This window comes from Muscardinus avellanarius (assembly GCF_963383645.1).
Source record: "Muscardinus avellanarius genome assembly, chromosome: 3".
In the NCBI taxonomy this organism is placed as follows: domain Eukaryota; kingdom Metazoa; phylum Chordata; class Mammalia; order Rodentia; family Gliridae; genus Muscardinus; species Muscardinus avellanarius.
In genome coordinates, this window is record NC_137788.1 from 140,211,091 (window position 1) to 140,223,701 (window position 12,611).

At 55.6% G+C, this 12,611-nt stretch overlaps 1 protein-coding gene across 2 annotated transcripts; it reads left to right on the top strand.

Annotated features, from left to right (window-relative positions):
• Window positions 1-1,413: 1,413 nt before the first annotated feature.
• SNX33 (sorting nexin 33) lies at window positions 1,414-9,311 on the top strand (the record flags this gene model as incomplete). Of its 2 annotated transcripts, XM_080692988.1 has the most annotated exons (3): window positions 1,414-2,616; window positions 2,839-2,881; window positions 9,058-9,311. In XM_080692988.1, 3 exons carry the CDS (start codon window positions 1,414-1,416, stop codon window positions 9,309-9,311), a joined length of 1,500 nt encoding a protein of 499 aa, XP_080549114.1. The 2 variants fall into 2 exon arrangements, with proteins under 2 accessions (XP_080549114.1, XP_080549113.1); XM_080692987.1 differs by having other exon boundaries at window positions 1,414-2,881.
• Window positions 9,312-12,611: the final 3,300 nt, after the last annotated feature.

Sequence of the window (12,611 nt, forward strand, 5' to 3'; positions counted from 1 at the left end):
GGTGGCGGCCCGCAGACCCCGACTCCCGGGCGGTCTCCGCGATCGGCCGCCGGGACCGAACGCGGACTGAGGGCGCGGGCCGAGGGAGAGGCGCGGGGCGGCGGGAGGGGGCGCGGGCCCGGCCCCCCAGGCGCGGGAGGCGGAGCCGGGCTGTCCCAGCCCAGCCCGGACGCGCGGAAGTGCGGCGGAGTTTGTCCAATTCCCCAGCCTGCTTTTCCTCCCTCCTCCCTCCCTCTCCTCATCCCTCACCTCCCCCTCGGCTATTCCCTCCTTCCCCAGGACGCCACCTCCCGGAATCGCTTTTTTTTTTTTTTTGGTTTTGTTTTGTTTTGGTGCTGGCTTCTCGCGGGCGCCGAGGGGCTGCGAGTGCGGGAGGAGGAGGAGGCTGGGGCGCCGCAGGGCAGAGGACGCACCCGCCGCCGCCACGCCACCTACTACCAGACCTGCCTCTGCAAACTGCTGTTGAGTGTTGGTGGGCACCCGAGAGTGGGGGGTGGGGTGGGGGTCGTGCGTCCGGCGCTCCGGGACCGGCTTCTGCGAGGGTTACCTCTGTCTGAACCGGGCTCCTGGGACTCAGATCAGGGTCTGCCCCGGGCTCAGCAACTGCGGAGGAATTAGGCTAACAAAAGAGGCCACTGAGCGAGTGGCCAGAAGTGGCCAGAGCGCCTCGTCGCGCCCCCTCCTTCGCGGGGTGGGGGCCGCCGCTTGCGGGGAGGGAAGAGGAGTCCGGAGCTGCGGGCCTGGGCGGTGGAGCTGGCGGCCTGGAGCGCGAGCCTCGGCCCTGGTGTGCCCGGCTTGGCTCGCTGTGAGGCCGGACACATCTACCCTTGGAATCCGTTCAGGACGTAGCTCCTTTTCTCCTGCCCCTCTTGGATTTTCTGAATTTTTGAAAACCCAGTAGCCTAGGAGGAGGCGGAAGGAGGAAGGGGGCAGATCTGCCGTGGAATGTGGAGCCTCCCAAAGCCCGAGCAGCCAGGAGAAGCTGGGAGCCAGAGGGAAGGCAGAGCCCTGCCCCGGTTTCTGGGACGGCGGTTTCCGATCTCTCTCCTATTTTAGAACATTGTTCCAGTGGAAGTGTCGAATTCTTGCCCTCGCAGAGCTGGTTTCTCCAGGTCGCTTAACTTTTCTGCTGGGAGAGGGAGAGGGAAGAGACCCCCCCCCCATCCCCCAGGGAAGGGAAGAAGACTGTGGACATGAGCCTTCCCTGCACCCGGAAACCTGATAGGGCAGTGTCTGGGCCATGGACATTGTTCTGAAGAGAGGGAGGCTGGAGAGCATCTGTGGGTGCCGAGACCCTGCCTTAGGAGTAGAGACCGAGCTGTGTAACAGGCATCGAGTCTTGAGTGTGTCCTTGACCGCCTCGAACATCCCTGGTCTGGGCAGGCTCCTCTTTATCTACCGCCCAGCCCAGCCATGGCCCTGAGAGGCCGAGCCCTCTATGACTTCCACAGCGAGAACAAGGAGGAAATCAGCATCCAGCAGGACGAGGACCTGGTCATCTTTAGTGAGACCTCCCTAGATGGCTGGCTGCAGGGGCAGAATAGCCGCGGCGAGACGGGGCTCTTCCCTGCCTCTTACGTGGAGATCCTCCGATCTGGCATCAGCCCCAACCATGCCGACTACTCCAGCAGCCCCTCGGGCTCTCCGGGCACCCAGGTGAACTTGTATGGCCCTAGCGTGGCCAGCCCGGCCAGGAGTGGAGGCGGCAGTGGCTTCCTCTCGAACCAGGGCAGCTTCGAGGAGGAAGATGATGATGACTGGGATGACTGGGATGATGGGTGCACGGTGGTGGAGGAGCCACGGGCCGGTGGGCTGGGTACCAATGGGCACCCCCCACTCAACCTCTCTTACCCAGGTGCCTACCCCAACCAGCACATGGCCTTCAGGCCCAAACCACCCCTGGAGCGGCAGGACAGCCTGGCATCTGCCAAGCGAGGTAGTGTGGTGGGACGCAACCTCAACCGGTTCTCCTGCTTCGTGCGCTCTGGCGTGGAGGCCTTCATCCTAGGTGATGTGCCCATGATGGCCAAGGTCGCTGAGACGTACTCCATTGAAATGGGCCCTCGCGGCCCCCAGTGGAAGGCCAACCCCCATCCGTTTGCCTGCTCTGTGGAGGACCCTACCAAACAGACCAAGTTCAAAGGCATCAAAAGCTACATCTCCTACAAGCTCACGCCCACCCATGCTGGCTCACCCGTCTACCGGCGCTACAAACACTTTGACTGGCTCTACAACCGCCTGCTTCACAAGTTCACCGTCATCTCTGTGCCCCACCTGCCAGAGAAGCAGGCCACAGGCCGCTTCGAGGAGGACTTCATCGAGAAGCGGAAGCGGCGGCTCATCCTCTGGATGGACCACATGACCAGCCACCCTGTGCTCTCTCAGTACGAGGGCTTCCAGCATTTCCTTAGCTGCCTGGATGCCAAGCAATGGAAGATGGGCAAACGGCGGGCAGAAAAGGATGAGATGGTGGGTGCCAGCTTCCTGCTCACCTTCCAGATCCCCACAGAGCACCAGGACCTGCAGGACGTGGAGGACCGGGTGGACACTTTCAAGACTTTCAGCAAGAAGATGGATGACAGCGTCCTGCAGCTGAGCACTGTGGCGTCCGAGCTGGTGCGGAAGCATGTGGGGGGCTTCCGCAAGGAATTCCAGAAGCTGGGCAGTGCTTTCCAGGCTATCAGCCATGCCTTCCAGATGGACCCCCCCTTTAGCTCCGAGGCCCTCAACAGCGCCATTTCTCACACGGGCCGGACCTATGAAGCCGTGGGCGAGATGTTTGCTGAGCAGCCCAAGAATGACCTCTTCCAGATGCTCGACACGCTGTCTCTCTATCAGGGCCTGCTCTCCAACTTCCCCGACATCATCCACCTGCAGAAAGGTAAGCCCCAGGCCGGGCATCAACCCTTCCTAAGCCTCACGCGGTGCTAGGCCCTGGGTATGTGGGGATGGGCCAAGCAATAGAGCAGCTCACCAGTTCTTTCTGTTTTGGTCTGTCATTTGCTCAACAATGTTATGAATACCTAGTTTATGGCAGGTACTATTCTGGGCACAAGGATATTGTGAACAGGACTGGTCCCTAGCCTCACCGGGCTTCATGTTTACCTTGCTGTCCATTCATTTATTTTCTCTGTTTTTCTCTTACCCCATAATTTATGGAGCCCTGAGAGATCAGGCTGAGTTCTGGGAACACACAGATGACCAGGCCCCAGGCCTTGACTGTGAAGAGTCTAAGAGGAACCTAGAGCCAGACCCGGATAACAAGAGCGCAGTGTGCGGTTCTATCTTCTTACAGACTCAGCCCGGCCCTTGCAGCTTCAGAGCTGAGTCTCCAGCTCCACTCCCTGAGCTCCCTATCTGTGTGGGAGGATCAGTCCTTATTTTGCAGATGAAGGAGCCCGGTGTCCACAGCAGGGCAGGGGCACAGGGTGTCCATGGCCCATCTGGGATGGTTCCTTTGTCTTGCCACCTCCCCAAGGACATGTTCATGTTGCTGCCTCCCAGGCCCCTCATTTTCAGTTCTCATGGCCCTCAGTGGGGGAGGGACAGGATGAACCCCTGTCTGTTATTGCTGGGGCTGTCAAGGAACTGCCAGGGAAATGACTCATCCCGGGTCACACGGGGGCGCCGGGCTGAGCTGGGGGAGTGGAACCAGAGGTCCAGCACACTACCCACTTAGCCCGTCCAATCCCCCTTCCCAAGCCTGGCTTCTCTTCTTGCCTGAGGAGAGGGGCTGAGCCAGCAGGTGGAGGCAGGTGGTGGAGTCAGGGATCAAAGGGAGGGCAGATGTCAGGGGAGAGGCGTGGTCCTCCCTGGGGCTGCTTGGTAACTCCGGAAGAATGAACGAACAAACGTCTGCAGGGCGTGGGGCTGAATCCCTGCACCCTAGGCCCTGAGGTCAGGCCTGGCTTGGTGGGGACTTTTTCTCTGGGTGGGGCCCCAGGCAGATCTCTGGGCTGAGCCTGGGGGACAGTAGCCATCCCTTTCTCTGCCCAGCAGCTGAGTCTGGGGTAAGCCAGGGCTCTCCTTCCAGCAGGAGGCTGACTGTGGAATTTCTCCAGCTCCTACCCTGCTCTCACCCTCCCCTTCTCCTCCTCTCCCTCCTCTTGTCCCCTCCTCCCACCTTCCTCCACCTTTCTGCTCCCTGGAAAGTGCCTGTGTCTCCCTGGACCTTAGTTTCCTGTCTGTGAAATTAGATGGGGCCAGGGAAGGTTGAGCTCTCAGACCTTCAAGGGAAGAGACAGGAAGGGGTTCCTGGGGAGAGTCCAGCCCAGAAGTAGAATGGTGCCTTAGATCTGGTTCTCTGGGGCAAGGGTCCAGGGGAGGTAGCTTGAGGCTGGAGGCCCAGCAGGGCAGGTGCCTCCCTGCACCGAAGCTGAGCCCAATGCCACACTTGGACCTGGGAAAGCTGGTTCAACCAGCTCCCTGATGGCGTGTTCCTGTGTAGGCAGCTGGAGGCTGGGCACAATGATTATAAGCAGTTGCCCTGCGCAGGGGCAGGGGATAGGGGACCCTTGCCTAAGTAGAGCTCGGGTTGGAGGGCAGCTCTGTGCCCAGTGTACCCAGGGCTCCCAGGCTCACATTGGGGGGAATAAAGCCAAACTGTGTGTGTGTGTCTGTGTGTGTGTGTGTGTGTGTGTGTGTGTGTGTGTATGTGTGTGTGTGTGTGTTACTAGGGATTGAACGATTGAAGTACCCAGGACACTCTACTCTGAGCTACATCCCTAGCCGTATTGTATGTATGTATGTATGTATGTATGTATGTATGTATTTGAAATAGGGTCTCACTGAGATGTGGAAGGCCTCACTAAGTTGCTGAGGCTGGCCACAAACCTGCAATCTTCCTGTCTTAGCCTCCCAAGCATTGGGATTACAAGTGTGTAACTTTTGGACTCCAGGCAGGGAGACAGAGCTGAGAGAGGCTGAATGTGAGTCTCCTGGGTGATCACTCTACCTGAAGCAGGGGCTGGCCCATCTTCCCTCACCCGGAACACCAGGGTACACCCTTGTGGGCTTACTCTAGGTTCTAGGCTCTGGTCTGGGGACCAGGAGAGAAAGGGAAGAGGACTCGGATAGCTCTGAGACAGAAGTGGGCAGGCTGTGGGGACTACAGCCTGAGGGGGTCCAGTGCTGACCCTCCCTCAGGTAAAGGAGCAGGATGTGTGGGTCCCGGGTCCACAGGGTTCTGCAGCTCCCTGGGACATCTGAATGGCAGGCAGCGAGTGTGTGGGAGGCAGCAGCAGGAGGCCCAGGCGCACAGGCCAGGACTAGCGCACGCTTCGCCTCTGAGGTCGCTTTGGAGAGTTTTCACTCCCCAGTCTCCATGTTAAAATGGGAGCTGAGCTGAGGCCCATCAGCCTGCTCAGTCCACGGGCCCAGGCCCTGGAACCCAATCTATGGGTCTCCTAAGGGGACAGTATGCATGTAATTAACATCCAAGGCCAGGAGCAGGGGCGCATGCCCATAATCCCAGTACTTGGGAGGCTGAGACAGGAGGATTGCAGGTTCGCAGTCAGCTCAGCTACTTATGGAGGCCCTCTGCAATTAAGTGAGAACCTGTTTCCAAATAAAAGAATAAAAGAGGGCTAGGGGTATAGCATGGAGATAGAAGGCTCCTGGGTTCAATCCACAGTACCACAAAATAAATAAATAAATAAATAAATAAATAAATAAATAAATAAATAAATAAACAAATACATAAATAAAATAATAGAGCTGGGGGTGTTACTCAGAGGTAGAATCCCCCTGAGTTCAATCCCCAGTACCTCAAAACAAGAACAAAACATCCAAACCGCTCCATGACAGTTAGGGGATGAAACAGGGCCCTAGTTAGTATTGGTTATTCTGGGACAAGGGGAAAGTGACTGCCTGGGGCAAGCCAGGACCAGTGGTCCCTTCCTGAGAGCCAGCGAGGGCTGGACTCAGGCCTGAGGCTCATCACAAGTTGGGAGGCAGCTGGACTTCCCTCACTTTCCAGTTGAGCCCCACTGAGGCAACTTGATAAGCAGAGCAGGCAGTGGATCTCAGGTGTGTCTGACTCGCCAACCCAGGCTTTTTCCACTGCGCCACACAGATTGAAGAAGGGGCTCCCCAGGAGATGGAAGGCTGGGGTAGATGAGCCAGAAGAGGAAGGAGGTTTGGGCCGGGTGCTCCAGCACTGACTTACTTGGTACCGGATGCAGATCCAGGACCACAGAGCATCCATGGAGCGGCCATAGGTCTCAGAGCTTGGCTAATGCAAAGTGGCCCTTGCAGGGGCAAGCTCTTGCGTGGGAGACAGGTGGGGGCAGCCTCTGTTGGTTCTGGGCCATCCCCTAACCCTTCCTCTACTTTTCCTCCTAGGCTTTTATGAACAGAATAGTGCTGTCACGAGCTACCAGCAGCTGCTGCTTGCTGTGAGCTCATGGACAGAATGCAGTTTGCACACAGTACCACACAGTCCCCGGGGTTCTCAATCAGTGCCAGGTGCCATCCTCAGCTCTTTAAATGTATTAGTTCAGTTAAAACTCAACGAAGATAGGGCAGGTACTGTTCGTGTCCCATTTTATAGATAATGGAAACTCTAAAGTATTATACTTTTAGCCAAGCACAGTGATGCACACCTGTAGTCCCAGTACTTGGGAGGCTGAGATAAGGAGGACTGCAGTTTTGAGGACAGCAATCCCCGTCTCAGCCTCCCACGTACTGGGATTACAGTCGTGCGCCACCATGCCCAGCTGCAGGTCTTCTGCAGCGGAATGCAGGGGAAAGTCGGTCAGGCCTGAGCCCTGACTCCCAGCCTGTTAGGTGGGTTCCGTTAGTCTTAGCTGGTCTTGGCCTCGTGACTGAGTCACTGGGTGAGACAATGCAACTCCCCACCCCTGCAGCCTTTGGCCCCATCCCTTGGCCCCATGCCTGCCTGTGAACACCTAGCAATAGCAGTAGGTTCATTTTTGCTCTTTGAGCCAGTTTCCTCATCAGCAAGAGGGGCCTTTCTCTCTTCCAAGGCATGGTGGGAAAATTTCTCTCCTTTTTTTTTTTTTTTTTTGTGGTACTGGGGATTGAACCCAGGGGCCCACCAGTCCTATTTTTAGTTTTGAAACAGAGTCTCACTAAGTTGCAGAGGGCCTCACTATGCTCAGCCTCCCAAGTACTGGGATTACAAGTGTGTGCCACCATACCTGGCAAAAACCCTCTTGAGTATAGATCCAGCCTTACTGCACCCAGAGGCAGGCAGGCAGGCAGGTGTCTTGCGCTTTTTTTCTCTCTCCTTCCTTCCTTCCCTCTCTCCTTTCTTTCTTTTCTTCCTTCCTCTACTGGGAATTGAACTGAGGGCCATGCTACGTTTGAGCTACACCCTCAGACCTTTTTATTTTATTTTATTTTTAAAACAGGGTCTCACTAAATTACTGAGGGTCTCACTAAGTTGCTGAAGCTGGTTTTGAACCTGCGATCTTCCTGTCTCCGCCCCACAAGTACTGTTATTATTGGTGTGTACCACAATACCTGGCTTCAATAAATGCATTTTTTTTTTTTTTTTTTTGGTGGTACTGGGGTTCCTGGAAACCCTCTACCTCTGGGCTACACTCCCAAACCTATTTTATACTTTTTATTTGGAAACAGGGTCTCTTAAGCCAGCGAGGCTGGCTTTGAACCTGCGTGCTCCTCCTGTCTCCGCCTCCCAAGTGTGGGGATTACAAGCGTGCGCCACCACGCCCGGCTCAATAAATGCATTCTGAATACATTTGACAACTCGAATGAGAGTAACAAAAATAAACAAATGCCATCTAAAAGGCCCTCAAGAGCCCTGCTTAAAGGAGAAATGGCGAAGTATGTGTAAGGAGCGTGCCATTAATGTGCGGTGAGCGCTCCTGGAGTGCTGGAGGGAGTGTGCCCCCTCCCAGCCCAGCCCTTGAGCTCTTGGCACAGAGGGTTCCCTGTCACCCCTCCACGGGTGAACTCTAGGCACAGGCAAACTGCCTCCCCTTCCCAGCAACTGTTCCCACTGGCTTAAAGGCAGAATTACTCAAGTGCCTTTTAATTTGAAATGGAAATTCATTAACCACTTGCTTGTTGATTCATTCAGATTCTTCCAAACCGAGTCCCTCGCTCAGTTTTATCCCCTACCCTCCATCTGTCACCTGATTATTGCCACAGTCTTCCCTGTTCCCCAGGGACTAGGGTAAGGAGTGGGCAGAACCCGTGGATGGGGGGTAGATGTACCAGGTGGCCTTTGAAGTCTGTTTTAGAATCAGCAGGGTGATGGGGCGGAGAGCTGGGACAGATGAGAGGGGAGGCATTCTGCCCGGGGCACTGGGAGAGGCTCTGGTGTAGAAGTGGCACCTGATCCAGGCCTTAAATTATGGATGGGGATCCAGCAGGCAGCGGTATGGAGGTAGGAGAGAGCTGGGAGGGTTTGAACATAGGGTCAATGTGGAATGCACACTGGTGCCAGGGGTTGGGCGTGGACCTTGATCTGCCCGCAGCGGGGAGCCAGGGAAGATGCCCGGCTTAGGGATGTTCTGGGACACGGTGGAACAGACTGAGGCTGGACCAGGGCTGAGGGACTGCTGTAACAGGCCAGGACTGAGTTGTGGGAGCTAAGGGACAGAGGGTTGGACCAGCCCTGAGGTCACTGAGCTCACAGCCCAGGGAAGGTGGACAGAGAAGTCACAGGGTGTCAGAGCCATGGTAGAGGGAAGCCAGGGAGCCTGGGGTCACCAGAGAGGTACCAGGAGCCTCTGAGGGTTGCAGGGAACGAGCAAGCCTCCTGGGAGGAGGTGAGGCCTGTGGTGAGCAGGGTTGGGAACTGCCCGGTCCTGGACATACATAAATACCTCTGGCAGGGTGATAGTTGGGCGCATCTGCCGTCAGTGCTGCAGGCTTGGAGGGAAGATGGAACATCCAGTTCATTCAGGAGGTGCTGAGGGTGAGGCCATGGGTCTGGAGTTGAGGAGTGAGGCCCGAGTCCAGCTGACAAAGGCGTTGTCTGCCCTTGAGGGTGTTCAAGGAGTTCCAGGGAGCAGGTGGAGGAGGCTCAAGAGCCCTGACCTGCCTGTCCCCCAATCTGGCCTCCAGGCGCCTTTGCCAAGGTGAAGGAGAGCCAGCGCATGAGCGACGAGGGCCGCATGGAGCAGGACGAGGCCGACGGCATTCGGAGGCGCTGCCGCGTGGTGGGCTTCGCCCTGCAGGCCGAGATGAACCACTTCCACCAGCGCCGCGAGCTCGACTTCAAGCACATGATGCAGAGCTATCTGCGCCAGCAGATCCTCTTCTACCAGCGGGTGGGCCAGCAGCTGGAGAAGACTCTGCGCATGTACGACCACCTCTGACCCCGCGCCCCTCCCTGCCCCGGCCGCCGCGGTCCACCCCACTCCAGGTGGCCGCCCTGCACCTGAAGGAGCTGGGGGCTCGGGGCTGGCGGGGTGAGTGGCCTCCCCTTTTCCTGGGAGAAGGGGCTTTGGAGGAGTCGCGGGTACCCCTGAAGTTGCCCCCCTTATTAGACGGGGCACAGCAGGGTGAGAGCAGAGCTGGGAGCCCTCTAGGCCACAGCCTGGGCCGCCGGTGAGTCACTGAAGGCCACGCCCAGGTCTCAGCTTCCCTTAGGGCCTGTAGTGCACTCACCTGGCCAGCACTCCTGTCCACCCAGTGCACCCTGAGGTCTGCTGTGGCCCTGGGCCAGACACTGAGCGCCTAGGCTGGGCCTGCCTGCCCTGGAGGAGTTCCCACCTACGCAGGGGCCAGACACAGGAACCCAGAGGCCTTGCAGTGTGACAGACGGCTAGATACGGGACTCCTAGAAATTCCCAGAAGGGACCACAGCATTTAGAGAAGATTCCATAGCATAGGTGACATTCCAGTAGTGTCTCGAGGAATGACAGGGACCTGCCAGACCTGGGGAGAAGGACATTCTAGGGAGGGGACCAGCACGGGCTTTTCTTTCCCAAACAAGTGTGATGCCCCCATCCTGTGGGTTCCGGCCTGCGTGGTGGCGGGACCATCCTTGATCCTGTGTCCTCAGGAGGGGCTGCAGGCCAGCTTCCTCCTGTCACCTCTGATTCCCTCCTTCCCTTGCTTAGGGGACCACGCAGCTTCCTTCCCTCCTTGGGCTCAAGGTGCTGAGCTAAGTCACAGACCATAGGGCCCTGGTGGCACCTTCCCAAAGGGGACTCCCAAAAGCTTCTGGATATTTGAGTTCACCAGCAGTAACTGTCCACACTCCAAGCAGGGCCAGACCGGAGGCTCCCAGGGGCCTTGGCCTCAGGACACCATCTTCCCCTCACCTCGCACAGCGCAACACCTGCAGGAGAAAGCCAGGGGCTCTAGGCCTCCGGGCCGGCCTCGCTTCTGGTCAGGTTGTGCCCCCGCCTATGTTTACGTCCTCCAGGGATGACCCCCGTGTGGTCCAGCAGCACGTTCAGTTGGCTGACTGTCACCTCTGCCCTCCAGGAGGTCATGATGGACTCCTGGTTGCTGCTGCTGCCTAAATCTCTTTTTCTATCTTTTTTCTTCATAAACCTTTTACAATTAAGATAATAAAAGCATGGCCTTTTCTGTTTGAGTCCTGGAAGGGCAAGGGGGAGGAGGATAGAACCTGAATTGCCTCCAGGAGTGGCTGGGCCAGTGGTGGGCACAGAATTTACTATAAGACATCATAAGAGAGGAGAGGAAGCCGGCACGGCACACCCTTGTAATCCCAGTACTTGAGAGGCTGAGACAGGAAGATCACAGGTTTGAGAACAGCCTCGGCAAATAGTGAGGTTCTCATCAACCTAGTGAGACCCTGTTTCAAAAGAAAAATTAAAAAATAGGGCTGGGGGTATAGCTCAGAGGTAGAATGCCCTTGGGTTCAATCCCCAGTACCACAAAGGGAAAAAAAAAAAAAAGGAGGAATGGAGCTGGACATGGTGGCACACACCTGTAATCCCAGTACTTGGGATGCTGAGATAGGAGAGTTGCAGGTTCAAGGACAGCCTCAGCAAGAAGTGAGACTCATCAACCTAGTGAGATCCTGTTTCCAAAGAAAAATAAAATATAGCTCAAATAGGGGTATAGCTCAAATGTAGAATGCCCCTGGGTTCAATCTCCAACACCAGAATAAAATAAAGCAGGGCTGGAGGAAAAAAGAAAAGAAAAAGAAAAAGAAAAAAAATTATGTCCCTCTCCAATGAGTCCTGAATACTTAGTCCTGCCGTGGCTCCCATGTTGGAAATTGAAGAGGACGCACAACCATGCCCTTGGGCGTGCCCTGGTCAAGGGGTACAAGAACCATTTCTCTAGAGAGGAGAGAAGAGTGTTGGCAAAATGTGGTTCACTTTCTTTCTTCTTTCTTCCTTTCTTTCCTTCTTTCTTTTTTCTTCCTTCTCCTTCCTTCCTTCCTTCCTTCCTACTGGGGATGGAACCCAGGGGCATTCTATCTCTGAGCTACACCCCAGCCCTATTTTTTATTCTTTATTTTGAAACAGGGTCTCACTGAGTTTCAAAGGGCCTCACTAAGTAGCTGAGGCTGTTTGTGAACTACGATCCTCCTGTCTCAGCCTCTCAAATGCTGAGGTTTTTTTTTTTTTTTTGTATTTGTGTGTATGGTATTGGGGATGGGGATGGAACCCAGGGGCATTGTACTTCCAAGCTACACCCCCCAGCCCTAATTTTTAGTCTTTTTATTTTCTGATATTTTAATTTTTTTGTGGGTCTGGGGATGAAACCCAGAGGTGTTGGGCCTCCAAGCTACACCCCCTTCCCTATTTTTTATTCTTTATTTTAAAACAGAGCCTCACTAAGTTGCGGAGGGCCTCACTAAGTAGCTGAGGCTGTCTGTGAACTGTGATTCTCCTGTCTCAGCCTCCCGAATGCTGGGATTACAAGCGTGCACCACCACGCCTGGCTTAGTCTTTTTTTTTTTTAAACAAGGTCTCACTGAGTTGCGAAGGTTGTAGCTGAGGCTGTCCAAGAACTGCGATCCTCCAGTCTTCACCTCCTGAATTCTGGGATTATAAGCATGCACCACCATGTCCAGCTTCACTTTTTTATTTTATTTTACTTTATTTTATTTTGTGTGTGTATGGTACTGGGAATGGAACCCAGGGGCATTTTAACTCGGAGCTACACACCTATCCCTACTTTATTATTTTTATTTTGAAATAGGATCTCAATAAATCGTGGCGGCCCTCACTAGGTTGCTGAGACTGGCCTTGAAACTGCCATCCTCCTGTCTCAGCCTCCCAAGTACTGGGATTACGAGTGTGCGCCACTATGCCCGGTATGTGGTTCACTTTCTAAAGTGAAGAGGACTTTGGCAGGGTGGGTTGGGGGTGGTGCTTCCAGGGTCAGGGTCACAGGAAGGCTCTGGCCAGGCCAGGAACCAGGAGCTCACTGCAGGGATGGGGGAAGGGCCCTGTTCAGGGCAAGGCTCCTCATTCTGGGCAAAGTGTCCTCAGAGGAACTTCTGGAATGGGTCCCCTGGCCTTGGGTCAAAATTAGGTCAGCTTTGGGACTTTCTGAGGAATTTCCCCTTCCTGCCCTCCTTCCTTCATTTTTCCAACCCATCCCAGGAGCTTCTCACCCTTGACATCTTCTCAGCCCTGAACTCTGAGTAGCCTCTGCAGAGGGGCTCTGAGCACAGGGAGGGGTCT